At 38.3% G+C, this 27,663-nt stretch overlaps 4 protein-coding genes and 3 long non-coding RNA genes across 8 annotated transcripts; 4 read left to right on the forward strand and 3 right to left on the reverse strand.

The window, feature by feature from the left end:
* The first annotated feature begins 48 nt into the window (after window positions 1-48).
* Window positions 49-2,575, forward strand: LOC124206292. The gene is made up of 7 exons (XR_006879667.1): window positions 49-325; window positions 392-452; window positions 1,338-1,687; window positions 1,755-1,948; window positions 2,016-2,209; window positions 2,335-2,429; window positions 2,494-2,575. It is a non-coding gene; the product is annotated as an uncharacterized LOC124206292 (long non-coding RNA).
* Window positions 2,576-2,638: 63 nt separating this feature from the next.
* Window positions 2,639-3,529, forward strand: LOC124206291 (protein lethal(2)essential for life-like). 2 transcript variants are annotated; one of them, XM_046604023.1, is made up of 5 exons: window positions 2,639-2,848; window positions 2,922-2,967; window positions 3,030-3,139; window positions 3,212-3,315; window positions 3,379-3,529. In XM_046604023.1, exons 1-4 carry the CDS (start codon window positions 2,758-2,760, stop codon window positions 3,292-3,294), a joined length of 330 nt encoding a protein of 109 aa, XP_046459979.1. In that variant the 5' UTR covers window positions 2,639-2,757; the 3' UTR covers window positions 3,295-3,315; window positions 3,379-3,529. The 2 variants fall into 2 exon arrangements, with proteins under 2 accessions (XP_046459979.1, XP_046459978.1); XM_046604022.1 differs by having other exon boundaries at window positions 3,212-3,529.
* A 1,280-nt stretch (window positions 3,530-4,809) lies between these two features.
* On the reverse strand, window positions 4,810-5,910 carry LOC124206296. The gene is made up of 4 exons (XM_046604026.1): window positions 5,724-5,910; window positions 5,591-5,652; window positions 5,412-5,528; window positions 4,810-5,342 (listed from the first exon to the last, which is right to left on the reverse strand). The coding sequence occupies exons 1-4, from the start codon at window positions 5,768-5,770 to the stop codon at window positions 4,990-4,992; spliced, it is 579 nt and encodes a 192-aa protein (XP_046459982.1). The 5' UTR covers window positions 5,771-5,910; the 3' UTR covers window positions 4,810-4,989.
* A 189-nt stretch (window positions 5,911-6,099) lies between these two features.
* Window positions 6,100-13,206, forward strand: LOC124206295 (protein timeless-like). Its single transcript, XM_046604025.1, has 17 exons — window positions 6,100-6,265; window positions 6,332-6,392; window positions 7,278-7,627; window positions 7,695-7,888; window positions 7,956-8,149; window positions 8,274-8,368; window positions 8,434-8,495; window positions 8,563-8,752; window positions 8,839-9,135; window positions 10,008-10,157; window positions 10,231-10,288; window positions 10,367-10,561; window positions 10,639-10,843; window positions 10,920-11,071; window positions 11,136-11,905; window positions 11,973-12,252; window positions 12,318-13,206. The coding sequence occupies exons 5-17, from the start codon at window positions 8,047-8,049 to the stop codon at window positions 12,779-12,781; spliced, it is 3,021 nt and encodes a 1,006-aa protein (XP_046459981.1). The 5' UTR covers window positions 6,100-6,265; window positions 6,332-6,392; window positions 7,278-7,627; window positions 7,695-7,888; window positions 7,956-8,046; the 3' UTR covers window positions 12,782-13,206.
* Window positions 13,207-13,321: 115 nt separating this feature from the next.
* On the forward strand, window positions 13,322-23,290 carry LOC124206301. Its single transcript, XR_006879670.1, has 8 exons — window positions 13,322-13,432; window positions 14,541-14,693; window positions 15,048-15,206; window positions 18,401-18,539; window positions 18,613-18,721; window positions 19,136-19,313; window positions 22,605-22,717; window positions 22,791-23,290. It is a non-coding gene; the product is annotated as an uncharacterized LOC124206301 (long non-coding RNA).
* Window positions 23,291-24,573: 1,283 nt separating this feature from the next.
* Window positions 24,574-25,399, reverse strand: LOC124206302. Its single transcript, XR_006879671.1, has 4 exons — window positions 25,377-25,399; window positions 25,171-25,259; window positions 25,005-25,086; window positions 24,574-24,809 (listed from the first exon to the last, which is right to left on the reverse strand). It is a non-coding gene; the product is annotated as an uncharacterized LOC124206302 (long non-coding RNA).
* Window positions 25,400-26,398: 999 nt separating this feature from the next.
* On the reverse strand, window positions 26,399-27,130 carry LOC124206299 (ionotropic receptor 93a-like). The gene is made up of 2 exons (XM_046604029.1): window positions 26,988-27,130; window positions 26,399-26,914 (listed from the first exon to the last, which is right to left on the reverse strand). Exons 1-2 carry the CDS (start codon window positions 27,119-27,121, stop codon window positions 26,548-26,550), a joined length of 501 nt encoding a protein of 166 aa, XP_046459985.1. The 5' UTR covers window positions 27,122-27,130; the 3' UTR covers window positions 26,399-26,547.
* Between the last annotated feature and the right edge of the window lie 533 nt (window positions 27,131-27,663).

The following is a 27,663-nucleotide window of genomic DNA, read 5'->3' on the forward strand; positions in this document are numbered from 1 at the left end:
AGGAAGGGCAGAGGAAAATTGATTAAAATCGGCTGTAATTCGGCTTCAAGTGTGGGCTAATAGAATGCCAAAATTGACTTATGATGATTTGTAATTCCTAACAAATGTGAGCAGCTTTAGAACGGAGGAACTGACTATTAGAGATGGTCTAACGGGCCAAAAACGTATAGTCTGCTTCTGCTAGCAGAAGACGTGGGACGACAAGAAAAAGAAAAGCAAAGCAAAACTCTAAACTCCGAAACAGATTTTGTGTCATCAACTCATCAATCATCATGATCAATTGCGGATACAAAACACATTTACGATGGAACGTGGAACTATAGAGGTTTTCTGTATTGATGAAAGTACTATAAACATAATTCTCACCTCTGTTTGTAAATTATTTATGCAGGATGAAACGAAGAAAACCTAAAACTGTATCCACCTGCTAGTTATAATTTTCTAAACAACAGGTATGCTATTTATGGGTATGATAGTCATCAGTGGAATGGGTTTTTTAAGAGATTTCATGTTTGGAATCATAACGGGAAATAAATATAGTTGGGCAACCACCAACCATGAAAAATCGTAATATTTCTGCTTGGTTGAAATAATGAACTACTGGCCACCAGTGATTGAATGAAAATTGTAACCATTAAAACAGAAAATGCCTGTATCGTGTTTGTAAAACTTGTGCATATAATATTCTAACCAAAAGCTTTACATCTGGAAACAAGCTACTGATTCTAGATGCCAACCGGCCAAACCCTGGCTACAGCTATTTTTGGTTTAAGAACTTGAGAACATAGAGCACTCTAATAAGTATATTTAAGGTAATCATAGAACTTTTAACATTTTTTTGCTATTCAATAATTAGGCTATAAAGAGATCTGTAGCTAGATGCGTATCCTCTCTAGGAGGTCCTCTCTAGGAGTCACCGTGCTTTTCGTCGACGCAAAGTGGTCCTACCAAACACAAAGTTGTTGTCCTGTAAGAAAACGTGATCACGTCAAAGATTCCAAATAAAAAATTGTTTAATGAAAGCCCACAATTTTTACAACCGTTTCACATGTCAGCAAACCAGTATCAACGATTTCGATTAACCAATTAGATAGTAGGTGTGATCCATTCACATTTTTTCTCAGTCCAATCTTCATTGTTAGCGTACTAGTTAAATGCTTTTACAAATTTACGGTCTCTAACTTGAAAGTTATCTTGCAAATTTTCTGTCTTTTTTTTCTAGAACTAATTGAAGGTTTAAAAGAAGTTCTATTTGTCGCTTTTTTGCAGATGTAGTTGTTTGTCCTAATTATACAGAAATGATTTTTATTGATAAAATGACCGAATTTATTTTGTAGATTATGGAAATCAACAGAATAAGACGTCCGTGGAAGTCTAGAAAGGTTTGCTACCGACGAAATTTATAAACCAGTCTCAAGATTGCAGACTCTGCTGTGTTCCGTTTTGAACGAGGTGCAGACATGCGCGTGTAGTTAGCTATACAAGTGATCTAAGCCCTCCCTTCGATTGGTGAACTCCGCGCAGTTCCCCAGGTCTATAAAGAGACGAAAAACCCCTATGCTTGTCAATTTGTTAATAAGACATCGCTATGATGGGTGATATTCAGTGCCACTCATCTCTTAAATTTCTTGCGCGAGTGGGATAGTCTTCCACTTATTCAAGAAACAAAAGGATTTGACAACTTTGGGTAAGATCAAATTATTGATTATTATTAACTACACACGCATTTCTTTTTAATTTATACTTCTTTTCAGAGATCGAAGCGAAGATACAAGATAGCTATCGGAAATATTTCTTCAATTTAACCGTTATATCTTGCGATGTCGTAAAATTCTGTCTTTGCAACCCCATTTTCCACCCTACAATTTTGCAACCGCTTCATGGAGTTGCGAAAAGAGAGATGCTCAAAAGGCAGTCTGGTGTCAGGTCTCTAGCAAGAAAAGAGAAGGTAATCTCTATCTGTTTTTGAACAAAATCTCCTCTTTAATTAATACCCATATTTTCCAACATTTCAGTGTCGTAATCAGGTTTAATAGCCTACTTATTACGAATCAGTTTGGAACACTGTGATGAGTTATTTACTGGCAGCATTTGAGTCGATTAAAAATAGATCACTGGATCAAGTTAAGTGGAGAGGTCCCTTGTTTGTCCCTCATCCCATTGGGGAGTTTTCACAACAACAAGTACTGCATGGACCCTGAATGTTTGAGTGAGTATTTAATGAATAAACGTCATCGTTTAATTATATAGACAATGCAAGGCGATTTCTATTGTTGTTTGTCGATCGATTCTGTCATCCGCTGCTATCTGAACGTAAACTTTTTTTCTCGAAAGATAACCTCAAAGAAATTAACGCCAAATTAAGTTGTGAGGAACCCAATACTCGCCCACTTCGACACGCTATCGGCTTTTTCAACGTTCTCAACGAGGTATAAATGTTGAAGCAGTCGAAATCAAATCAAGAAATAATTAATTGAATTTTATTATTTACAGGATGTCATTCCCATCCTACTCATACTCAGCAGCAAGGATCAGCCCACCATATTCCCGAGCATATTCCGTACAACAATCAAGTAAGTGACATCATCATTTTTGTCTGAGCAATTATTTTATTGTTGGTTTTGACAACAAATGTTTTTTATCGTGCAGTTAAAAAAGAAACGTTGCAATCTCATCTACAGCGTTTAAAACGATTCCCATTGATCTGACCAACAAATTGTTTGTTATTCAATTATTGGGTGTGTCTGTGAACTAAGAATGTTGTTTATTCAGGTGATGGTCGATGTATCGCATTTCCAGCCAAACGAGATCTCTGTGAAGACGACCGACAATAACATCATTGTTCACGGTGAGTCTAATTATAACAATAACATTTCCTTTAGTGTAAGCTATATTGTGTAAATTTTTTTTTTTTTTTTTAGCCAAGCATGAGGAACGCAAGGATCAATTCTCACACGTCTCGCGGGAGTAAGTTAGTATTCCATTATAGGTTTAATTTAATCATAAAAGCTAAATATTTTCTTAATTAGATTTCGTCGTCGCGTTACCATTCCCCAAGGAGTGAATCCCGAGACAGTGACGTCCACCATGTCGCCCGAAGGAATTTTGACCATCATGGCTCCAAAAATGATGCTTGAAGGTTAATTTCAAATATAAATTTTTGTTGTGCAAATAAGTCTAATTTCTCCCATTGGATATGTATAATTCTCAGGCTCAAAAGAACGAGTCATCCCAATTACGATGACTCGGACTGCTGGATTGACCAATTCTCCGACTCCAATCCAAGGAAATTAGGACGTGGTGACTTTTGTGATGGTAAAAGAAAAAAAAAAGGATCGTTTCTATTTTCATTTTTCCTTTCCTCCTTGAAATTTGCAGTGATAGGTGTGAGTGTTTGTGTTGGTTGGTGTCGATCATGTTGATGGGCTTAAAATTCACATTTCAATAAGTAATAAAATTATTAATATTCCATTGTGAATGGCGGAAATACTGTATGTACAAACTTTATTCACCGAATGGTTAACAAGCAAATCAGATAAAGGTAATTTCCGGTCATTTCAGCTCAAAAAATTTCGACGTGCTAAACATTTTGTTTTGAAACAGTACCGTTGGAACGACTCTCCTTTTAATGAGTCGATATCCGAAAGACAATTTGCCTGGATTTAATCAAATTTTGATAGAAAGAGATATTGACAATAATTATTTTAATTGATGGCAAACCATAGCCTACTCTACTGCTATGCACGAAACATAAACACTTCGCCTGAAATGAAAAAAACAAAACAAAAAAACTGTCGAGTGTCGTCTGCTAATCATGAGAATCGATTCGAAAAAAAAATTCTGTTAATTTTTTGTTTTTGTTTTTGAATCTTGGACTCTATCAATATAGCGTTATTCTATGTAGGATAATGAACTTCTTAGAGATCCAGAAAATAGTTAGGAAAAAAAGCAAATTCAAATATGTCTAAAAATGTGTACTAAAGAGGACGCCCATGCTCTAGTGGTTAGCGCGTCGGCATTTACTGATACAACATGATAATCAATCTGATGAATGGAATAATGACTAAATGTGATCATTTGCCCTCCATGACTACACAAAGCGCATGGCTATGCGTGGTAATTTCACAGTGTGGAAGCCCTGGACTCATAACCCGGTACGTGTATCTAATGGGAACCTGTTGGGTTAATTATTAGTTGTATTTGTTATTTATTTTAAGTTAATTTTCCAAAAAATACGGCACTACGGGAGTTTACGAAAGTATACACATCATCAAGATTCCTTGTCAGTGGCTCAAATGCTATAACACGCTAAATTTTTTTAAAGCGTAGATTTCTTTAAAATCATTTTTTCTTTGCTTTTAAGAGGTACATAGTCTAATAATGAATAATTAAGTTATTCAAGTCATCACTTGATTACCAATTCAAATTCAAAAGTAATTTCTCGAACACAACAAAGATGTATTAGATGGACTGGCTTGAATTTGAATATTTTTCAAGAAGGGAACTCCCCACTCCCCAAAGGATAAATATTAAATAGCCGAAAATCTGACTGATGCCCCAAGAAACAAAAGAGAAGAATATACGTAGGCCTACACATCCGGTGCTGAGGAACTAAACACCAGATGCTGTCTACTATTCCGGCTACGCCAGATCCATGGACCATGGCAGACTCACCTACGCATCACATCATCTCATCTGATTGGTAGATCATTAGATGTTAGGTATAATCAAATCAGAGCAATAATGCATATAGCATTATAATTTTGATACGTATTAATTTGACAACCAGAGAAATAATAGCAAATGCAATTCTTATAAATCATTTTATTACGTTTTCCTATTAAATGTCTGTGCCTGAGAAAAAAACATGCGACTATTTAAATACGATGAATTCGTGTTCATGTACATAAGTATAAAATTTTGAGACAAATGTTGGCCAAATATTAAGAAATTTTACATAGAAGACGAGGGGGGTGCACCATCAAGTTGCTAATCAAGGCTAATATCCGAAAAAGAGTCAGACATATCATCTTCATCTGCCTTGCGGAGTGTTTCAAAAATTTCACCCATAAGTAAGGAGAAAATCCTTTCTGCAGTATTGCTGGTTGCAACTGTGGAATCAGAATTAGCCAATGTTTCATTTTGTACTTTCAACTCCTCTTCTTTCTTCTTCTTGTCATTCAGCCTCTCGATCCTCTGCTTCTTGCACTGCTGTTGAAACTTTTTGAATGTTTTGTTTCTTTTCTTTTTAGTGGGGCCTTCGGTGGTTGGCTCCACCACTGCATCCGTTTCAATAGTTAAATCTGAGTTTCCATGAAAAATGTATAAGTTGTCTTTAGACCCTGCATATATCGATAACTTTCTGTTACTGAAATTATGCACAACAGTTAAAATAGAAAGAAGTCAATTACCTCCTGGTTCCTCAACAACAAAAAAAAGTTCGTCTTGTTCTTCTGGGGATATTTCTATTTGTAGAAATTCATCGTCTTCAATCTCACTTGCAGGTTTCACATCATCATATAAGCCCGCTGTAACAACAGAAATAAAGAATTACCTTTCAATAAAATGTAAAAAAAAAAAAAATACGTACGTTTTTTGGCTTTTCCACATTCCCTGCACACAGTTCGCTTGGCAAAGTTCATAAATGAGCAGCTAAATTGCAATAGAGAAAAAGCGTTATTTACGTAATTCCAGCAGTCTTAACATCCAGATCCAGTTATTACCCAAACCGTGAACAAATCCAATCTCCGGGAACAACTGGAACTTCCATTTCAAACTTAAACACGCCGGTAATTTGTTGACATAACTTCACCACTCAAAACCACTGTTCAAAAGCTGAGCCTGCTGAGACTTATTTTGCTCACCCTTCCTCTATTTTAGGTCAAGTAAAGCCGTGGTTGCTCGTTTGCCATCTAGTGGCGATATTAAAAACTGTCCAAGAGGAAGGGCAGAGGAAAATTGATTAAAATCGGCTGTAATTCGGCTTCAAGTGTGGGCTAATAGAATGCCAAAATTGACTTATGATGATTTGTAATTCCTAACAAATGTGAGCAGCTTTAGAACGGAGGAACTGACTATTAGAGATGGTCTAACGGGCCAAAAACGTATAGTCTGCTTCTGCTAGCAGAAGACGTGGGACGACAAGAAAAAGAAAAGCAAAGCAAAACTCTAAACTCCGAAACAGATTTTGTGTCATCAACTCATCAATCATCATGATCAATTGCGGATACAAAACACATTTACGATGGAACGTGGAACTATAGAGGTTTTCTGTATTGATGAAAGTACTATAAACATAATTCTCACCTCTGTTTGTAAATTATTTATGCAGGATGAAACGAAGAAAACCTAAAACTGTATCCACCTGCTAGTTATAATTTTCTAAACAACAGGTATGCTATTTATGGGTATGATAGTCATCAGTGGAATGGGTTTTTTAAGAGATTTCATGTTTGGAATCATAACGGGAAATAAATATAGTTGGGCAACCACCAACCATGAAAAATCGTAATATTTCTGCTTGGTTGAAATAATGAACTACTGGCCACCAGTGATTGAATGAAAATTGTAACCATTAAAACAGAAAATGCCTGTATCGTGTTTGTAAAACTTGTGCATATAATATTCTAACCAAAAGCTTTACATCTGGAAACAAGCTACTGATTCTAGATGCCAACCGGCCAAACCCTGGCTACAGCTATTTTTGGTTTAAGAACTTGAGAACATAGAGCACTCTAATAAGTATATTTAAGGTAATCATAGAACTTTTAACATTTTTTTGCTATTCAATAATTAGGCTATAAAGAGATCTGTAGCTAGATGCGTATCCTCTCTAGGAGGTCCTCTCTAGGAGTCACCGTGCTTTTCGTCGACGCAAAGTGGTCCTACCAAACACAAAGTTGTTGTCCTGTAAGAAAACGTGATCACGTCAAAGATTCCAAATAAAAAATTGTTTAATGAAAGCCCACAATTTTTACAACCGTTTCACATGTCAGCAAACCAGTATCAACGATTTCGATTAACCAATTAGATAGTAGGTGTGATCCATTCACATTTTTTCTCAGTCCAATCTTCATTGTTAGCGTACTAGTTAAATGCTTTTACAAATTTACGGTCTCTAACTTGAAAGTTATCTTGCAAATTTTCTGTCTTTTTTTTCTAGAACTAATTGAAGGTTTAAAAGAAGTTCTATTTGTCGCTTTTTTGCAGATGTAGTTGTTTGTCCTAATTATACAGAAATGATTTTTATTGATAAAATGACCGAATTTATTTTGTAGATTATGGAAATCAACAGAATAAGACGTCCGTGGAAGTCTAGAAAGGTTTGCTACCGACGAAATTTATAAACCAGTCTCAAGATTGCAGACTCTGCTGTGTTCCGTTTTGAACGAGGTGCAGACATGCGCGTGTAGTTAGCTATACAAGTGATCTAAGCCCTCCCTTCGATTGGTGAACTCCGCGCAGTTCCCCAGGTCTATAAAGAGACGAAAAACCCCTATGCTTGTCAATTTGTTAATAAGACATCGCTATGATGGGTGATATTCAGTGCCACTCATCTCTTAAATTTCTTGCGCGAGTGGGATAGTCTTCCACTTATTCAAGAAACAAAAGGATTTGACAACTTTGGGTAAGATCAAATTATTGATTATTATTAACTACACACGCATTTCTTTTTAATTTATACTTCTTTTCAGAGATCGAAGCGAAGATACAAGATAGCTATCGGAAATATTTCTTCAATTTAACCGTTATATCTTGCGATGTCGTAAAATTCTGTCTTTGCAACCCCATTTTCCACCCTACAATTTCGCAACCGCTTCATTAAGTTGCGAAAAGAGAGATGCTCAAAAGGCAGTCTGGTGTCAGGTCTCTAGCAAGAAAGGAGAAGGTAATCTCCATCTGTTTTTGAACAAAATCTCCTCTTTAATTAATACCCATATTTTCCAACATTTCAGTGCCGTAATCAGGTTTGATAGCCTACTTATTACGAATCAGTTTGGAACGCTGTGACGAGTTATTTACTGGCAGCATTTGAGTCGATTAAAAATGGATCACTGGATCAAGTTAAGTGGAGAAGTCCCTTGTTTGTCCCTCATCCCATTGGGGAGTTTTCACAACAACAAGTACTGCATGGACCCTGAATGTTTGAGTGAGTATTTAATGGATAAACGTCATCGTTTAATTATTCGGACAATGCAAGACGGTTTCTATTGTTGTTTGTCGATCGATTCTGTCATCCGCTGCTATCTAAACGTTAACTTTTTTCTCAAAAGATAATCTTAAAGAAATTAACGCCAAATTAAGTTGTGAGGAACCCAATACTCGTCCACTTCGACGCGCTATCGGCTTTTTCAACGTTCTCAACAAGGTATAAATTTTTGAAGCAGTTGAAATCAAATCAGGAAATAATTATTTGAATTTTATTATTTACAGGATCTCATTCCCATCCTACTCAGCAGCAAGGATCAGCCCACCATATTCCGTACAACAATCAAGTATAAGTGACATCATCGTTTTTGGTCTGAGCAATTAAATTGTATTGTTGGTTTTCTACCCTTTTAGACTGTTGGCTGAACTTACCACGCCCACAGAGTGTTTAATATGCATAGATGCATCCAGCAGCCGGAGCTCGACGTCGCAGCGAATTGTCATCCACGAATTATCCCAGCTTCTCTACAGTATTAAAGAAGCCTTCTTGGAACCCAGCGCCTTTGAAGTGGTTATCGATCATCTTCACGAGCTCTTAGAGAAGGTGACTCTTTACCACTTTCACTTGTTACACACACACACTCGCGGGTTTACATGTTTAGATAATGTGCATGTCACTCGCATATACAGAAAACGACGTTGTCAAGAGAAGACTGCGAATGTGTACAGCATTCATTGTTGTTGGTACGTAACATCCTGCACGTGCCTCAACGACCCCGAAACACTGTCGTCGATGTTGAGTCAGCAACTTCGAGTGCAGCACGGCAACCGAGTAATGCACAAACTCCGCACCAAGTCCCGGCTCAATCCAACGGCTCCAATTGTATAACAGCTGACTGCAGCCAAGAAAATCAAAGGCTTTTGTGGAACCTCTTTGCACAAAGACTCGATCGACTTCTCATCAACTTACTTGCTTCCCCCCAAAAGGTAATAAATCTATTCAACTTGTTAAATTAACTTTGGTCACGTTGACTTCTTCTTTTCGTGAACGAGCGGGGTCTTTAAAAGTTGGATGTCATTTTCTTTTGACGATGCAAGTTTCAGACTTTTTTTTGTGAAAAATCAGGGCAGATTAATATGGCCAAAGCCGAAAAACATATACCATATTCTTACAGATGATTAAAAGTTAAAATCTTTAATATTTAAGAGCTTTTTAGACTTTTTATTTCCGGGGATCCTGCTGTATTTAGTTTCTTTTTCTCTCTCCATTTCCTAAGAGACGTTATATACAGCTATTATTGTCGTATTAGACATGGGTACCGAATTGTTAGGGCTAGGTTTCCAAGAAGAGGCTTTAAGTATATTTTATGTAAGGCGCTCTTTTATACGCTCTTACATAAAGGAACGGCTGTAGTTGAAGAGGACGCAAGGCGGCGTATGAAATTCTTTTATGTCGAATGACATCCAATATCCTTATTCACTATTGTTAAACTTACGTTTTTTCAACTAAGAATGCGCTCAACTTTAGGCCTATATTGTGCTGCAATGATTGGTATATTATAAGTTCTCTCCTTCTCAAAACGAATTCCGGTTTTATTAAAGAAAGTTATCGATTTTCACTTTTTCCCATGAGAGAGAGAGAGTCACGGACACGCGGCGGGAGCCCATCCGCCACGTGCCCCTAATATGCTTGAAATGCGTCGAAACATCCGTGTTTGGTTACATAGTTGTTAATAATACGTCGACCGACAACATGGATTCGCTTACTAATTGCAATTACTCCTGTGTATAAAGTCATTTAGCTTGTGTAATCAAATGTTTGCTTGTTTTCCCCCGGATGTTGTTTGACATTTACACAGGGCGATTGGATAGTCACAATAACGCAACTGGTTGCTCTATTCTACAAAGATCGTCATTTCGAGGACATGAAGAAACTGATGGAAACGCATCCGCCCACGTTCGAGTCGAGTGATGAGCATAGCGACGCAATCAATAACACTCCCCCTATTGTAAACGCCGACGCACACGACACAGCCATAATAACTTAATAATTGTCGACTGATTCCTTTTGAACAATTGCAGTACTCCCCAAGCAAGAATTTCCAGTTCCTGTCTCTGACGTCAAATTCGACCCCTTCGGGTATCAATCCAATTTTATTTGACCGAATTTGTGTGATTAATCTATTTAACTTTTGACGTTGATCTCATTTATGAATAGGTGAACAGTACGGGCCAATCACAAATTATGGGTCGCAAGTAGGGACCACCACTGCCATGACGACAGCAACAATCGTATCGCCGGGAGTAACGACTCCAGTGACGGGCAAATCCGGCAGCAATAAACGCCGCATGGTTTCTCCGGAAACGACGCGTTCCTTCAGCTCGGCCTCCTCACAATGCAGCCATCATTCCGGTTGCGACCTTCTTTGTTCTCCGCCGGAGTTTGATTACAGTCCTAAATATTTACATTCACGTATACTTATAATTTAGATACTTCACGGCACTGCAGCCGGTACAGCACATCGAGCGGTTTTCATTCGAACGAGTCCGGAATTCAATATGACAAGCATCGGCTTAAAGATTCTGAAAGTCGTAAAAAGAAATCATTAAAGCGCCGTTGCCATGGCAACTCCCACAAGTCCTGGGAGAAAACCAACGCAGATGTTCCGTCTCTGCTTACAATCGACACAATGAGGTACTATCACGTATTAATGTGTTTATTGATGGGTAAATTTAAGTGACCCTTGTGTTTCTGTCTTCCTGCTGTGGAGTATGAAAGAGATTCCGGAAAGATTTCCGAGGAAAAAGCTACGACTGATCAACCGGACAGCGGACAACAAAGTGAACGACAATAACTACACGCCTACGGAAGAAGACATTTCTCATCTTTTGAAAGATTTCATCCTCGACTTCCTTCTCGACGGTAACAATACTTGTTTTATACGCCAAAAGAGTACGCCAATCTCACTATTAAAGTTTCTATCAAGGCTACAACACGCTGGTGGGCCAACTGCATCAGAAACTACTACAAGACAATCACCCGCGTTTGGACAAGTCTCACTTTCTCTGGCTCATCTGCTACTTTTTGCCCTTCATCCCCCAGCTGAAACTGGAAGTGGAGCACTATCCTGACGTCTTCTCTATTGATCTTCTTTGCTACCTGACGTGGGAGGCTGTATGCCAGACGGAAGAGTTAGAAATCTATTCCTTTCAGCCGTCTGTCGACGTCAAGCCGTGCGTGAGGCGTCTGCATTTGGTCGTGAAGGCGATCGGTGAATATTTACAAGCATTGTCCAAATATTCCGAGGCTGATTCGTCCCAGATCAAAGGATTGTCGCTAAAAGGCCACGAAGAAAAGCGGATTAACCAACTTTGTCATTTCCTTCCGGCTATTCGAGACCTTCGGCAAGTCTTTCTGCTCCAATTGCGCCACTTCAATCCCATGATTCAGAGTCGGCGTTATCTCCACGACGTTATCACAACGAATCATATCTTATTACTCACGCTCGAAAAGGCCGCCAAGCAGTCGGGAGCAGTGGGCTTTGAGATAAATCAACATTTAAATCAGTTCTGCTCAAGAGCGATTCTCGATCGATACGGCAACGCCCTCGAGGATTTCAAAACTAATGGCGCTTTTGTCAACGATTGCATCCTGACTATACTTCATCATGTCGGAGGTGATTTAGGTCGAACTGAGCTCCTGTTTGAGCCGGATATCCTTCGTCCTTTTACCAAAATATGCGACGAGGATTTCACCGTGAGATTGAATTTTAAATGCACCTTGTTATTATGTATTCATAAGACATTTTAATTGATTTTTTTAGATGTGTGACGATTGGACCGATTTGATTTCGTACGTTATTCAGAAATATTTACGTCAAGTTCACGTAAGCAGTCGCTTCAAGACGGATTGGTCTCAAAAGAGCTCAAACGGACCTCACGATCAAGAGGATTTAATTTGTGTAAAATCGGAGAACTTGATGCAAACTGAGGAGCGATTCAATAGAGTCCTAGATAAACCAACGATTTGCGAAAATGGCGATCCTGTAATTCGAGAAACTCGCACCGAAATTGAATCACTCATTAGTCAGCTTTTGAATTCCGGTTTGTTATATTTATATCTATTTTACGGCATTGGGTTGATTTTAAAATGTTTGAATTCGTTGCAGGATTCCGGAAACAGCTTGTTTGGATTCAATCTTCTTTATTGACTTCCTGTTCAGCCCGTTTGGGAACTTACTTCGGCCAAGAATATCGGCACCCCATCACTTGTCTAAGTCTTAAAATGAATTGCCCCTGTCCGATTGTTCCGTGGACGGAAGAAGAAGCATCCGCACTACGTTCAGAATTTTTTCTTTGTCTGTTGGATCGCCTGAGTCTCCTCCCTTCCACCCCGCTGGCGCTCTATCCACGTATCCCGCGTGAATGGTCGGCCAGTACCATTTACAGCATCGCCCTCCTTTTCGGTCCCATCGACCAGCAGAAAATCGACTTTGACACGACTCGTTTGGGCAAAATCGAGTCTCCTATTTCCAATTTGCATCAGGTTAATATTCCCGTGGACATACAGCTTTGCACAGCCACCAATGAATTTCCTATTTGTAAAAATTCAAATTCATTTGAGAGTCCATAGTCCAAGTCAGCATTCAAGTCAGAATATTCCCCCTAATTCTTGGCTGTAGAATAGTCTTTCATTTGCATTAGATTGCCCTCGACCAATACTATCTCAGCTTTATATAAAATAATCGATTAACTGTTTTTACAATTCTGGCTCACATTGCTTGAAAACAGCAGCATTTAGATTGACTGGATTACTCTCATTTTGGTTTTGTTTTTAAATTATTGCTGTTAGAATTTTAATCGTAAAGTATAAACAACATGTCGTTGGAATACTACTACGTACTGTGCTAAATTATCTAAATCTAAATGTGTGATTGATGTATCGATGTTGACAGTATATTTTGAGAAAAAAGTACGCGTGAGTGGGCTGCGTAATGAATAAATATTTAATCACAGATGAAGACCATCGTCTTTATCTATGATTTAATTATCAACGTTATCGATTAATAAAATACAATAAATTATTTGAGTAACGTCAGAGGATACTTCGGTAATCCGTTATGCCCGTAGTCTCATTAGTCACCACCCCTTTCCTCTGCCAGTCTGCCTTCATTGTCACGTTTGGTCACGTGCCGGTGACACAGGTCTATCTCTGGTGAAAACTGAAAAGATTCATAGGTGAAACGCTACAAAGTTTCTCTCTCCTCTATTAATATCATAAATGGTCAGTTGTACTTTTTAGTCTTTTACAGATTCGTTTTTTTTTAAACATCTAAATGTGCACTTTTATTTGCCATTGATTATTCGTAAAGCCAAAGGAGAGCAAACAGTCCATATTTGGGTACTGGTAGGGTTTGCAATACCCAAATGATTTAAATTTAACAATTGAAAATGATTATATGTACACCCTGTGGAAGTGTTTGCTGCTGTGCACAGTGCTGTGTTATATTAATGACTTGGTGGTTTCGAACACCATATTTAAATCTTGGAACTATATAGCTCTTCTCTTGTGTTTTAGTCAGATGCAACAACATAAGTTGTCGGAAGTATTTAACTTGTTATCAGACTTGAAAACTTCTGGCAGGGCTTTCATTTCAGGAACCTCCGTATCCATTATCAGGTGATCGATATGAGCCAGGGCGGGAAAACGGTGGGTTTCTATCTTCGCCATTTAGCCCGCCATTTAGTTCCGTCGACAGTTATATTGTTAGTAAGTTCGTAGACAATACTCAATCGTAAAATTCTCAGTCACAATTATGCAGTAAGAGAATGCAAGTCTCTGTTGCGAGTTGTGTGTTTTTGACAGATAAAGCTATGAGGTATCCCAACAATTCCTGCACGAAGTCTTGCACGAAAGCTTGCATAATCTGAAACAGACACGAATTTTCACTGCGTCTACTGCAGTAGTCTACGTTACAGTTCTCTGCGTCTACCTTTGGAAAATATTAATGTCTTCGCTGTCTGGTGATGCTGTGGCAATTTCAAATGTTACTGTTTATTGAGTGTTTGGTCTGTTTTTAGACTGTATGCACGTACTCGCAATTTAACATTCTTCAAGTAAAGATCGCGTGCCGCCTATGTAGGAAAATCTACTCATAAATATAAATGTTCAATGTGCCTAAGCATTCAGCCGTTTAGAATCCATAAAGTTCAATCGATTTTTATCAGTCATCGACTTTTTAAATCAGACTAAAAGAAAATACCCTCTTATTAATCTTTTTAACGCTTTTTAAATCCATTTTCTCGCGGTTGAAGTGGTGAAAACAAGACTGATTGTTGATTTATCCTAATTATGTATGCTGGTTAAATTTTGTCCTCATTTTCCTTTTCAGTATGGGAAATAAACACCTGGTGATCGTGTTAACAGTGCACGATATCCTAGTCTGATTCCCGACTGCTGAATCGACAATGAACTTTGAATTATGCAGATGACTTCGGGCCAGAGCAGACGGAGAAATCCTTCTCTGGAGTCACAAGTCGGTAAGGTATGTACAACCTGATTTCTGTTCGCTGATCTGAATACGGAGAAATCATGTCGGGACTTTTTAAATAATAGTTGCACAAAGGCTGCACTTTAGAAGTTCATAGATAATTAATTTTATTCGTTTCACAACACTTGAGATAGATTGTCAACGTGCTGTACAACATCGCGTGATTCTAGGGCAGAACTGAAATATTAAAACTATAGTGTGCAGAGTAGTAGTACAACAACTTTTTGTCTGAGTCTCCTGCTGGAGAGAAAATCAAACTTAAGCTTTCCTAAACTATACGTATATGTTATGACGATAAGGGTCAGTGCCTAAGCATTAAAGTTTTAACGAATTTTTTTTATATTGCAGGTTAATTGTCATCTCCTTGGTGAAACTTCTCAGTTCCAGAACTTTGTCATCCAGCAACGTGAAACCTGAAGTGCACATCCAAGTTGCTGCCCATCGTTAACAATGTTCTGCTAGACTGAATCCATGGACTGGGAATCGATATCTCAAACACCAACCAAGGTAATAAAACTTAAGGTCTTCGTTATAAAGGAACTGTGTCTTTTTTAAAAAATGGCTATAGTTTCAATATTTAATGGCTGTGGATGTCAACTGCAATCATTTTAGCTTCTGAATCTCTTACGTTTTGGTGAATGTGGTTTGCTTGATTTAGAAACTCGTCGTCGGTATAGATTTTGACTGTACGACTTAATGCATTATTTTCGTGGTTTTCGTATGTTTCTGTCCACCTCAGCGTTGATTGTCGGCTTGTTTCGAGCATTTCTAGCGACATTAATTGAATTGCCCCGGGCATTTTGCAAAAGACGATTGTGTCGATTAGAAATCGAAATAATTAGCTCGCAAAGGAAAACTAAAAATGAGATACTGAGTCCAAACAAGAGTACGGCAAAAGCCCCAGTCAAATTGCTGATTGTCAGAGCAGGCGATTTGTTATTAGTTTTCAGGGTTTTGCTGCCGGATGGGTTGACACTACTTTTGATATTTCCTTGACATTGGGGTGGCATGGGTCGAAACCACACATCCCAGTAGTAGACTAGTCCAGCTTGCATGATCTCCAACAGCCTTTGAATGTTTACACCAGGAAATATTAACTCTTTAGTAATTTTCGAATGGGATTAATTGTGAAACAATTATTTGGTTACCCTTGATTCACAGTTTTTGTGTAGTCACTGTATTTTGGCAGGGCAAATGACCCCATGACATTTGAGAAGCCGTCCTTTGCCAATATTTCCAAGTTGCATTTTTTTGTCTTTTTAAATTCCGCCCTGACGATATCCTTGTGATAATTGAACGCCTAGAAGTGTATGCGTAAAAGATAATCAATTTCTTAAATTGCTATCTTGCTTCCACGAAAGAACAAAAGCGTTAATTAATTTTTCAATATTAGCGAGCCATACATCCAAGTAGACGTTATTTGATCCAGGCGTTAACATACTGATGCACTGGGTCACGGGGTAACATCGAGAATCCTTAAAGCTGTTTAGTCTTTCTCCTAGTTTCTTGTACAGTTCCTTCGTGGCATTCTTAGCCTATTTGATAAAATTAATGAAAAACGGTAAATGTGACATTTCTGTGAAACTGTTGACAGCCAAACTTGCCGAAAGCGTAATGTCCATGGGACTTCCTTTTCTAACAAGCAATTGAACTTCTTTTCTTTCGGGTATGTCGTAAGGAGAGTTAATGAGTGAATGTTTAATTGGGGTCACTAAGAAAGTGAAGAGGGTCGATGTATAGGCTTGAACGAAAACGAAAGCGGCTAGACACCAAACGCCAGCAACGATGCGAAATGGCAAGCGCTTCGATGTACAAGGTCCCCCTGGATTAATTATTTTTTTGAATATTCAACATTTTTATTTCTATTTCTTCCTTCCAAACATTTGCTAAAAGCCTGTTGCATCTTTCATTACCTTGTGACATTAAATTACCAAACACGTAAAGATAATGCCCTTCAGTGCGTTTTCTGCGCGGCAATTTAATTCCATTACCGTGGTTGGTTGCCGTTTGGAATAGTTTTTCCTGATATCGTTGTAGAAACTTTAAAACGAATATCACGCAAATAATCGAAATACCCACTCCCAACCATATCTATAACATATAATTGAGAATAAGCAAATGAGATTTATCCCATTATGTTAGTTTTCGTACCGGCCATTGAAAAGGCTTGATGATAGCGTTGACATTGAACGAGTTAGCAGCAGGAACGGGCATTAATAATGAAGCCGTGGTGTAAACCCAAGGCACCGTTGTATCAATTTGCTGTTGATATAGATAGGAAGGTACGATGTCCTGGAGTAGCAGATCACATTCCTGCAAGTATTGGTTTTGGCTTTTGGGTTACTTAAAATTACGTCGTCTTTGATGTTTATAAAAGTAAGAAATCCATTGGGACGACACTCGACTTGATCCCACAAATAGTTGAAAAGTCCTTTCTTATTTCCCTGGGGTTCCAACGTACTATCATTTATGCGGATCATCTCGTACCTACAAACCACGGGAAAGAGTGGAATGATGTTAAATTTCTGAGTTGTTTCGTTTAGGTTCAATATTGTACGGCAATATTTTTCTTTTGATTTTGTATGAATTGACTTACGTGAAATTGAAACGGCTTGCTAGGCATTCGAGAATGATGCCTCCTTTTAGCGGTCCTGGCAGTCCTTTGGGGTTGCCACTCCACCCTGGCTTAGATACAAATTTGGAAGGCAAATTTAATGCAGGTCAATTATTTTAGTAGCTACTTTTCAACAGTAATTGTATAGAAATAGATACCCAAATAACACGAAGGTGTTTGCCGTTTAGCGGATTTGAGGGTGATTGCATTGCTGTAGAGTAACCCATTGTCCAAATTTGAGAGAAAAATATCAAGGGGGATAAAGTGTTTGCCATTGTAAGCCAACAGTGTCTACCGTCTACTCCTTGTTACTCGACTTCTCGTCTATTTCTGAAATTCTAACTTATTCGAAGCAACATGTCGACTCCCGTCGTCACTGCTTGGTGTTTTACATTTTAAACTACAAATGTATTGCCTAGCAACGTAAACTCTTTCCTTATTCCTCAACTGAATGTTTGCAAACAACCTTTTCAGTATCTATTCGTAGACCAGATTGTTTTGTCTGTCTAGGCCGTATCACCAGCTCCAGCTAATAGGTTAATAATTTAATTTAGTCACGGAATAAATTCCATTGTTTTGTTACAAGTTTAATCGGAACAGGGTCAAGGAATTAATAATGGTATTGATCACAAGATCTCTCATGATTCATTCAAAACCTTTTGGTTTGCTCGTGTTGTTCATGTAAAACCGCTTATAAATATCTGCGTGGTGATTTTCCTGACTTATCCTTGTATTTTGTCACATTGAGTTGAGGAGGTTTTTCCCATGGGAAAAATTCATATTGGTGGGAGTATTTGACTGTGAATAGCTTTAAACTATTAGCGAAAGTTACGAAACCGTTTATTGGCTCTGTGATTTCATAAAGGTATTACGTAAAACCAGCAAAATTTTAAGGCAAAGTCGTGTAGTCTATTTGAAAGTAAGCCCATTTTAATAATCCATAATGTATTCCAGCATTGCTGCACGATCACTATACAGTCGCGTGTTGACAGTCAGTATAGTTAAGCGCTCTAATTCATTTGAAATCTACAGAATGAAAATCAACAAGCATATTTATCGAATCCATTTTTCTCTCCCAACCTTGTAGGTACTACAAACTTCCAGACTATGTATCAGCTGTTTGATGGACTCCGCTGATTCCTGTTCAGCATCCAGCCCAGAGTCACCAAAATAGAACGCTAAGTAACCTTTATCGTATAATGAGCAGCTCAATCTCAAATCTAAATGTAAATGCCAATTAAATTAAATGACACTAAATTATCTACAAACAGTAATATTTAAAAGTCCTTTCTGCGTTAGGTATTAGCTCACGTCGTGCAATCTAAAAAAAAACTACTGGGGCATGAACAATCAAAACTAACTTCCTGGCAATCCTTCGGGCCAAATCACGGGAAACTGCACGACTAAAGTAAGTAAACTTTTTGACTTCACTTTCCCGTAGTTGCTTTTGTAAAGTAGAATTTAGTTTCAACAACGCAATTTAAAATGTGTGGGTGGCTACTTGTATATGTATAGACGAGTGAGGCGGCGTAGTTAAGCTTGGCACAATGTGAAGTGAAAAATATTGAAGAGAAAATTGAATAAATGCGTGTACACTTAACTTTTCAGATAATGTTTTTGATATAAAGAAGTTTGGAAATAGTAACCAACGTCGATAATAATTATACTACACTTTCGTTTTGGTTTGGTACTGCCACAATTAATTGTTTTATATTTCTGTATGTAGCCCAAGCATTCCTTGACGAACGACACTAAAAGGGGCGCAGCGTCTTAATTAGGGCGCTGCTAAATCTTAATTGGATTTCTTGTTTTTTTTTGGCAGATATTTGGTCACCTCCATGGGTAAAACTCCTCTAATCCAAGGTCTTCGTCATCCAGATCTGTAATCTAAAACTCCTAGAGTTGCAGCCCATCACTAACACTACCCTATTTCTGATAGACTGAATGCAATGGCTTCACAGAGAGCTTCCAGAGGAATCTAATCAGAACCAACACCCAAGGTAATAAACTTTAAACATTCAATACTAAGGAACATAGACACTTTTTTATCGTAATGTTTATACTGATTGTGGATGTCGGCTGTAATAATGTTGGCTTTTGAATTGCTCGTGTTTTGGCGATTTTGGATCGATTGGTTTTACATACTCGTTCTCGGTATAGATTGCGGGTTCGTTTTCAATGCTTTTGACCGTGCGATTTGAGGCATACTTTTCGTGGATGACTGCTCGGGCTTATTGTCTTGAGTACTTAATGCGATTTCAACTGAATTGATCCGGGCTTCTTGCATTATTAGACGGTTGGGTCGATTAAGAAGCGAAGTAATTAGCTCGCACAAGAAAACTAAAAATGATACTCCGAGTCCAAAACACAGGACGATGAAAGCTCCGGTCAAATTTCTGAGTGTCAGAGCAGGCGATTTGTTATTAGTTTTCAGGGTTTTAGTGTTGGGAGGGTTAACACTTTTGATATTTCCTTGACATTGAGGTGGCATGGGTCGGAACCACACATCCCAGTAGTCGACTAGTCCAGCTTGCATGATCTCCAACAGCCTTTGAATGGTTACACCAGGAAATAAGAATTTTTTAGTACGTACTTTTTCGAATGGGATTGATTGTGAAACAATGATTTTGTTACCCTTGATTCACAGTTTTTGTGTATTCAGTGTGTTTGGGCAGGGCAAATGACCCCATAACGTTTGAAAAGCCTTCTTTTGCCAATAATTGCAAGTTGCATTTCCTCGTCTTTTTAAATTCCGCCCTAATGATATCCTTGTGGTAATTGAACGCCTATAATTTTAGTGAATAAGTTTATCGATTTTTTAATTCATATTTTGCTTTCTCGAAGTCGAAACAGAAAAAGCCTTAATTATTTTTAAAATAATTAGAATTTAGATGTAGTACATCCAAGTAGACGTTATTTGATCCAGGCGTTAGCATACTGATGCACTGGGACACGGGGTAGCATCGAGAATCCGGGAAATAGTCAACCCTTTCGCCTAGTTTCCTATTAAATTCGTTTGTGTTATTCTTAATCTATTGAAAAAATAGATGAAGAATATGAAATGGGATTTTTTAAGTGAAACTGTTGACAGCCAAACTTGCCGAAAGCGCAATGTCCATAGGGCTTCCTTTTTTAACAAGCAGACGAATTTCTTGGCTCTCGGGAATGTCGTAAGGAGAGTTAATAAGTGAATGTTTAATTGGGGTCACTAAGAAAGTGAAGAGTGTCGAATTGTATGCTTGAACGAAAACGAAAGCGGCTAGACACCAAACGCCAGCAACGATGCGAAATGGCAAGCACTTCGATGTACAAGGTCCCCCTGGATTAATTATTTTTTTGAATATTTAACATTTTTATTTCTTTTTCTTCCGTCCAAACATTTGCCAAGAGCCTGTTGCATCTTTCATTACCTTGTGACATTAAATTGCCAAACACGTAAAGATATTGCTTTCCAGTGCGTTCCTTGTGCGGTGGGCGAACTCCATCACCGTGATTGCTGGCTGGTTCGAATAGTTTTTCTTGGAATCGTTGCAGAAACTTTAGAACGAATATGACACAAACAATTGAAATGCCCACACCCAACCATATCTATAACATATAATTGAGAATAAGCAAATGAGATTAATCCGATTTTTTTGAATTATGGTACCGGCCATTGAAATGGCTTAATAAGAGCATTGATATTAAACGAACTATCAACAGGAACGGGCATTAATATTGCAGACGAGGTGTAAACCCAAGGCACCGTTGTATCAATCAGTTTGTGATATCTGTATGAAGGCACGACGTCTTGGAGCAGCAAATCACATTCCTATACAAGAAATAGTTTCGGATTAGTTAGCCTATACTGCGTCGTTTATACAAAATCTTTTAAAGTGAGAAATCCATTGGGACGACACTCGACTTGATCCCACAAATAGTTGAAAAGTCCTTTCTTATTTCCCTGGGGTTCCAACGAGCTATCATTTATGCGAATCATCTCGTACCTACAAAGCATGGGGAAGCCATGATGTTCAAACTTTCTTGTTTGTTTTTTTTCGTTTCAGTTCAATTGTGTTAGGTATTTAGATTGTTTTCATCTCTTTGTTAATTAACTTACGTGAAAAAACGGTTGGTCAGGCATTCGAGAATCACGCCTCCTTTTAGCGGTCCTGGCAGTCCCTTGGGGTTGCCACTCCACCCTGGCTTAGATACAAATTTGGAAGGCAAATTTAATGAAGGCCAATTTACAGAGAACTCTTCAAGAGTTGACATAAAAGTTGTGCGGAAATACTGACAATTAAAAATATGATACCCAAATAACACGGAGGTGTTTGCCGTTTAGCGAATTAGAGGATGGATTCATTATTGTGGAGTAACCAAAATTTGCAAGAATGTAAGAACAAAATAGAAAAAAGAATGAAGATTTAGCCATTATAAACCAGCAGTTTCTATAGTCCTTGTCACTCGACTTCTCGTCTATTTCTGAAATAGCAGACATACTGCAACCAACATTTCGTTTTGCACGATTTTCAGTTTAAACTACAAATGCACTGCCTAGCAACGTAAACTTTTTTCAAATGCATCAAGTATGTCCAAACATCTGTCGGTCTGTCTTTCAGTCACCGTTTAGTTTAGGCTGTGTCATCAATATTCAAGCCTGTTAATAATGGAATTTCGTCACGGAGTAAATCCTGCCGTTTTGACAGATAAAACGGAGCAGTGGCCAGGAATTAGTAATGAGATTTGTTGCAGAGATACGGCAGATACCCAGTGTTTGGAATCAAAAACTATTTGACCGGTTTGCTCTTTATGTAAAATCGCCACAAAATCCGCTTGAATGCCAGCAGCATCACGCTAGCCTGCTGCTTATCCTGACATTTGATGTTTAGTCGTCCATCATATTGTGGTGATGGCACTATATATTGCATTTAATTCCTCCTCTCTTTCCAGAGAAATGCAGCAGCTTAGCAACTAGATAAGATGAAATCATAATTTTAAATAAGCGAAGATTGCACATTGTCAAAGGATACCATGTGTGTGCTTTAAAATAATAGTGAAACAGCATTCTAGCAGTTAATTTGCCTGTTTTTGATTGGTTTTTTAGTTTTATAACGTATAAAAACGCATCAGCTCAAGGCTAAACGAGTTCCAGATGTTGCTTATATATAGCAAATTAGCCTTAATATTGACGCGCTATTGCACTGTTCGATCATGTTTTGTATTTAAGTGCTCTAATTCATTCAATATCGACATAATTGAAATTTTATACTTGTGTTTATTGAATTCCATTTTCTCTCTCCACCTTTTAGATATTAGCCTGCAGACTTATCAGCTGCTTGATTGACCGCGTTTTCTGTTTCAGCATCCAACATGGAATAAGAGAAACGAGAGCGTTTTCCAACATCGTAACAAACAATCAAATGTAAATGCCAATTAAATCAGAAAGTAATATAAAAATTACCTCGTCATCAATAAAAAAATACCTTTGGCAATAGGTACTGTCGCACAGCTAATGCCATCTGTCACACTACTGTTAAGACAAGAACAGCACAAAAATACTTCCCGGCAGGCCTCCAGGAAAATCACCCGAAACTGCAACGGCTAAAGGTAAAAAACTTTCGACTTTCATTCCGTAGTTACTCTTTTATGGTAGGAGTGAGTTTGAACAACATCACAATTGGAAACGTGTGGTTTGGTACATGTTTAATCAAATATGTGCGAGGCAGGGCTTGTTGCACTTGGCACAATGTGTGAGGTGAAACTCATTAGAGTGGATATTAAATTAATGCCTAGATTAACAGCTACTACAACAACAACTACAAAATCCTTGATAATATTAAAGCGTTACTATGTCGATTGGTTGTGGATATCAACTGTAATGATGTTGGTTGTTGGTTCCGGTTGCTTGATTTTGGCTGTTTGATTGAATTCGTTATTTTCGTGAAAATTCTTTTCCACCTCAGCTGTGGCTGCGGACTTATTTTGAGAATCGAATTTTATGGCATTGTTTCCGGCTTTTTTTGATCGACGACTTTGACGGTTAGGATTATAAATTATTTTCTCGCAAAGAAAAGCTAGTAAGGATAGGCTAAATCCTAAAAAAAGGACAATAAAAGCCCCAGTCAAATTCTTGAGTGTTAGAGCAGGCGGACGGTCTTTCATTTTCAGTGCTTTACTATCGGGCGGATTAAAACTTTTGATGTTTCCTTGACACTGAGGTGGCATGGGTCGAAACCGCTCCTCCCAGTAGTCTAACAGTCCTGCTTGCATGATCTCTAATAATCTTGGAAATAACAAATCTTAAAATGGTTTTCAACTGAAAATTCTTACGGCTATTTCTTTTTTCTTACATACCCTTGGCTTACAGTTTTGGTGTATTCACTGTTTTTCGGCAGGGCAAATGATGACATTATGGTTGAGAAACCCTCTTTTGCCAATAGTTGAAAGTTGCATTTCCTCGTCTTTTGAAATTCTTCTCGGATGATATCCTTGTGATAATTTATCCCCTAGAAGAAAAGAGAAAAATATCCTCTATTAATTAAAATACTATTTGGCTTCCCTGAAAAAAGCGATCCCCAAATTTTGTTTTACGCCATACATCCATGTAGATGTTATTTGATCCGGGTGTCAACAGACTGACACACTGTGACACGGGGTAGCAACGAGAAGCCGAGGAGCTGTTTAATATTTCGGCGAGTTTCTTGTACAACATAAACGATGTGTTATTGGCTGTGATATTCTGTTAGTCAAGCAGAAAATTTTGAAATTAAATTCCTCTTTTCGTTTCGATTAATATGATTGCCGCTATCAACTTGCCGAAAGGAAATTGTCTGTCGAACCGCCTTTTCTAATCAGCAAATGGAGATCTTTTCTCTCGGGAATATCGTAAGGAGAGTTGATCAATGGGTTTTTGATTGGTGTCACTAAGTAAGTGAAGAGTGTCGCATTGTAAGCTTGAACGAGAATAAAAGCGGCCAGTATCCAAGCACCAGCTACCAGACGGAACGACAACCGACTTGATGTGCATGGGCCACCTATGTTCATGGAATTCAGAATAATTATCACCGCTTTTTATTTTTATTTCTTTCTTCTTGGGGTGGAAGAGTTACGTACCTTGCGACACTAAAGTTCCGAAAACGTAAATGTATTGCGCTCCATTACGTAGTTTTTGCGCGAGACGATTATTTCCTTGTTTGGCCCCCGTTTTAAATTTTTCTTCCTGATGTTGCAGAACATTCAAAGCGAATATGACGCAAACAATCGAAATGCCCACTCCTAACCATACCTTTGATGACAAAAGGTATTGGTATTACCAATTAAGATAAGCCCAATTTTACCGATTGTTGTACCGGCCATTGAAAGGGTTTGATGACAGCTTGGATATTAAGTGAGTCATCCGGAATATGAGTAAGTATAGCACCTGTGGTGTAAACCCATGGCACTGTGATGTCAACAACCTGTCGGTTCCCGTATGCAATCGATGACACCACGTCTTGAAGCAGCAAATCACATTGCTGCTTACATAATTTTTTGATTGCGTTAATCTTACTAGATGTTTCATCTTTCGAAAAATGACTGGGTGGTGACTTAGCAACTCAAACAGGGTTTTTGAAAAAGTTGGAAATAATCAAATCAAGATCAACGTTTGATTTGACCAAAAATGTCTAAATTTAAAATAATCAAAGGAAATTCAGTTGGAATGACTCAACTTGATTCCGCAAGTAGTTGAAAAGTCCTTTTCCATTTGTCGATGGCACCACGCTGCTCTCCGTAACTCGGACCATCTCGTACCTAATGAACCAGCTCAAAGATGTTAGGAATTTTAATGCATTGTGTTGCAGGCGGTAATAATTGCCGGATCGATCCATTTAGTACGTAAAGTTAAAACGTCTAGTCAGGCATTCGAGAATGACGCCTCCTTTTAGCGGTCCTGGCAGTCCTTTGGGGTTGCCACTCCACCCTGTCTTATAGATACAATGTTGATAGCAAATGTAATAATGCTGGGCAGTTTTCCGAGTCTCTCCTAATCCTTTTCTGTAATTAACTGTCTAGAAATAACGCTAATTTAAAGTTATAAATACCCAGATAACACGGAGGTGTTTGCCGTTTAGTGGATTAGATGGCGAATGCATTGCTGTGGTCGAATAACCCGTTGCCCATACGTGAGAGCAAAATGTTATAACGAGTAAAGTTACAGCAATTGCCATTGCAACTCAAAGTTTCTAGTCCAAGTCTTTCGACTTCCTGCTTATTACTGGAATTGTGTGCATACTCGAGACCAGCATGTCGACTCCGTTGATAGTTTTCCATGACCAGCAGATTTTGTTGTAAATGTATCGCCTAGCAACGTAATATCCTTTCGTGCTTGTCAAATAGATGTGTGTCAAATGTCAAAACATCGTTCGATCTGTCACCTACCACGTCGTTTTCCCAATAACCCTACAGGTTGCAACACCAAATATTCAAGCTTGTTGATTAATAATGGAACGATATCACGGAGCACATTCCCGTGGCTTGTCAGAAAGCTTCATTTTGGGAGAAGGGGAGAGGGATTAATAATGGGCAATAATTATATGTGCAGATGTGCTCGAACTAACATGTCGACTCGGTGACGTTTCGTTTCCCTGACATTTACTTGTTCTTTCCTAAATGTAATGCTCTTTCCGAATTCCTCGACTGGATGGCCGTCAAAACATAATTTATTATACACCAGAGACCGATCCATATCGCCTTTATAGACTCGGCAAAGAATTAATAATGAAATATGCGGGAATATGATATGAGATGCTTCACATGTTTTATTCAAATGGGTCGTATGCTCGTTTGGTCTATGTAAATCCGCCGCACCAACCGCTTGAGTGTTTTGTATTGAATTTTCTTGTTTGTAGCATTCAGCTTGATTTGATGAAAAGAGGCGAACCATTTGTGTATGAAGTTAAAGGTTCAGGTAAAATTGGAAAGCTGTTAATGACTGGAACTATTGATGTTTACGACGTCATTAATTTTCTTTGATAGTATTTAGTTTCGCCATCTTTGTTACTAACTCTATTGTGAAAACTGTACTTTCGAATTGACATTCACAAGTTAAATTTGTTTTGCTGGGCACTACGACAAATATGTGTATTGATTAAGCCACAAAATGTTTTGTGTTACGTGGTGTGATGTGTTCCAACATTCTTTGGATTTTTGCGTGTTTCAGTATAAGCGGGCGAAGGTTGCATCTAAGAAAAAGTAAGAGGATGAATCAAATAGTTATTGTTTCATTGGTGCGGGTGTTGAAATGGTTTCTCCTTTTATTTTGATTGCCGCAGACTTTTCTTGAAAAGTGTTTGCCGATTTATTGACGAATTTCATTTTAGCTTGTTCCAAGCGTCGGCGATTGCGGCTAGGCATTGAAACGATTTTCTCGCAAAGAAATGCCAATAATGAAAGGCTAAATCCCAACAGCAGAATGACAAAAGCTCCAGTCAAATTCTTGAGGGTCAGAGCCGGCGGTTTTTTACTCTTTAATTTCAACATGTTGCTGCCTTTTCCGATATTTTTCAAACACTGAAGCGGCATAGGTCGGAGCATGACATCCCAGTAGTCGACTAATCCAGCCTCTATGATCTCCAACAGCCTTTTTTTAAAACATTATTAGCCAAAAATCGACAAAAATGTTAGTCAAAATCAATTTTGATTTATCTAAATACCCTTGGTTCACAGTTTTTGTGTATTTGCTGTTTTTCGGCAGTGCAAATGATCCCATCACGTTTACCAGGCTTTCTTTTCCCAATTGCAAGTTGCATTTCCCCGTCTTTTTGAAATTTTCTAAAATGATGTCCATGTGGTAATGTAATCCCTAGAAGTGAATGCAAGAGTTGCTTAGTATGTAGAAAGATTTTTCTTGCTTTCATACAATTTTTAAATCTTGCCCTACATCCAAGTAGACGTATTTCGATCCTGGCGTTAACAAACTGATGCATTCCGATAGGTTGCACCGAGATTGTGGGGAGCTATTCAACCGTTCTCCTAGTTTCCTGAACGCTTTATTCGTGGAGTTTATATCCTGTTGATTATCGATTGAAATGAACGAAGGTAATCAGCAACAAATCTCTCGTCAAGTAAAAATTAAAAGGTATTGAAACTTGCCGAAAGATAATAGTCTGTGGCACCTCCTTTTCTAACAAGCAATTGAACATCCTTCCTTTCTGGTATTTCATAAGGCGAGTTTACCAGCGGATTATTGATTGGCGTCAACACGTAGGTAGATAGCGTCGACGTGTAAGCTTGGACGAAAATGAAAGCGGCCACACTCCAAGCCCCGGCAACAATTCGAAATGGCAAGCGATTTGATGGGCAAGGTCCAGCTGTTTTAACAATTCAATA

The sequence above is a fragment of the Daphnia pulex genome, chromosome 10 (genome assembly GCF_021134715.1).
Source record: "Daphnia pulex isolate KAP4 chromosome 10, ASM2113471v1".
Classification (NCBI taxonomy): domain Eukaryota; kingdom Metazoa; phylum Arthropoda; class Branchiopoda; order Diplostraca; family Daphniidae; genus Daphnia; species Daphnia pulex.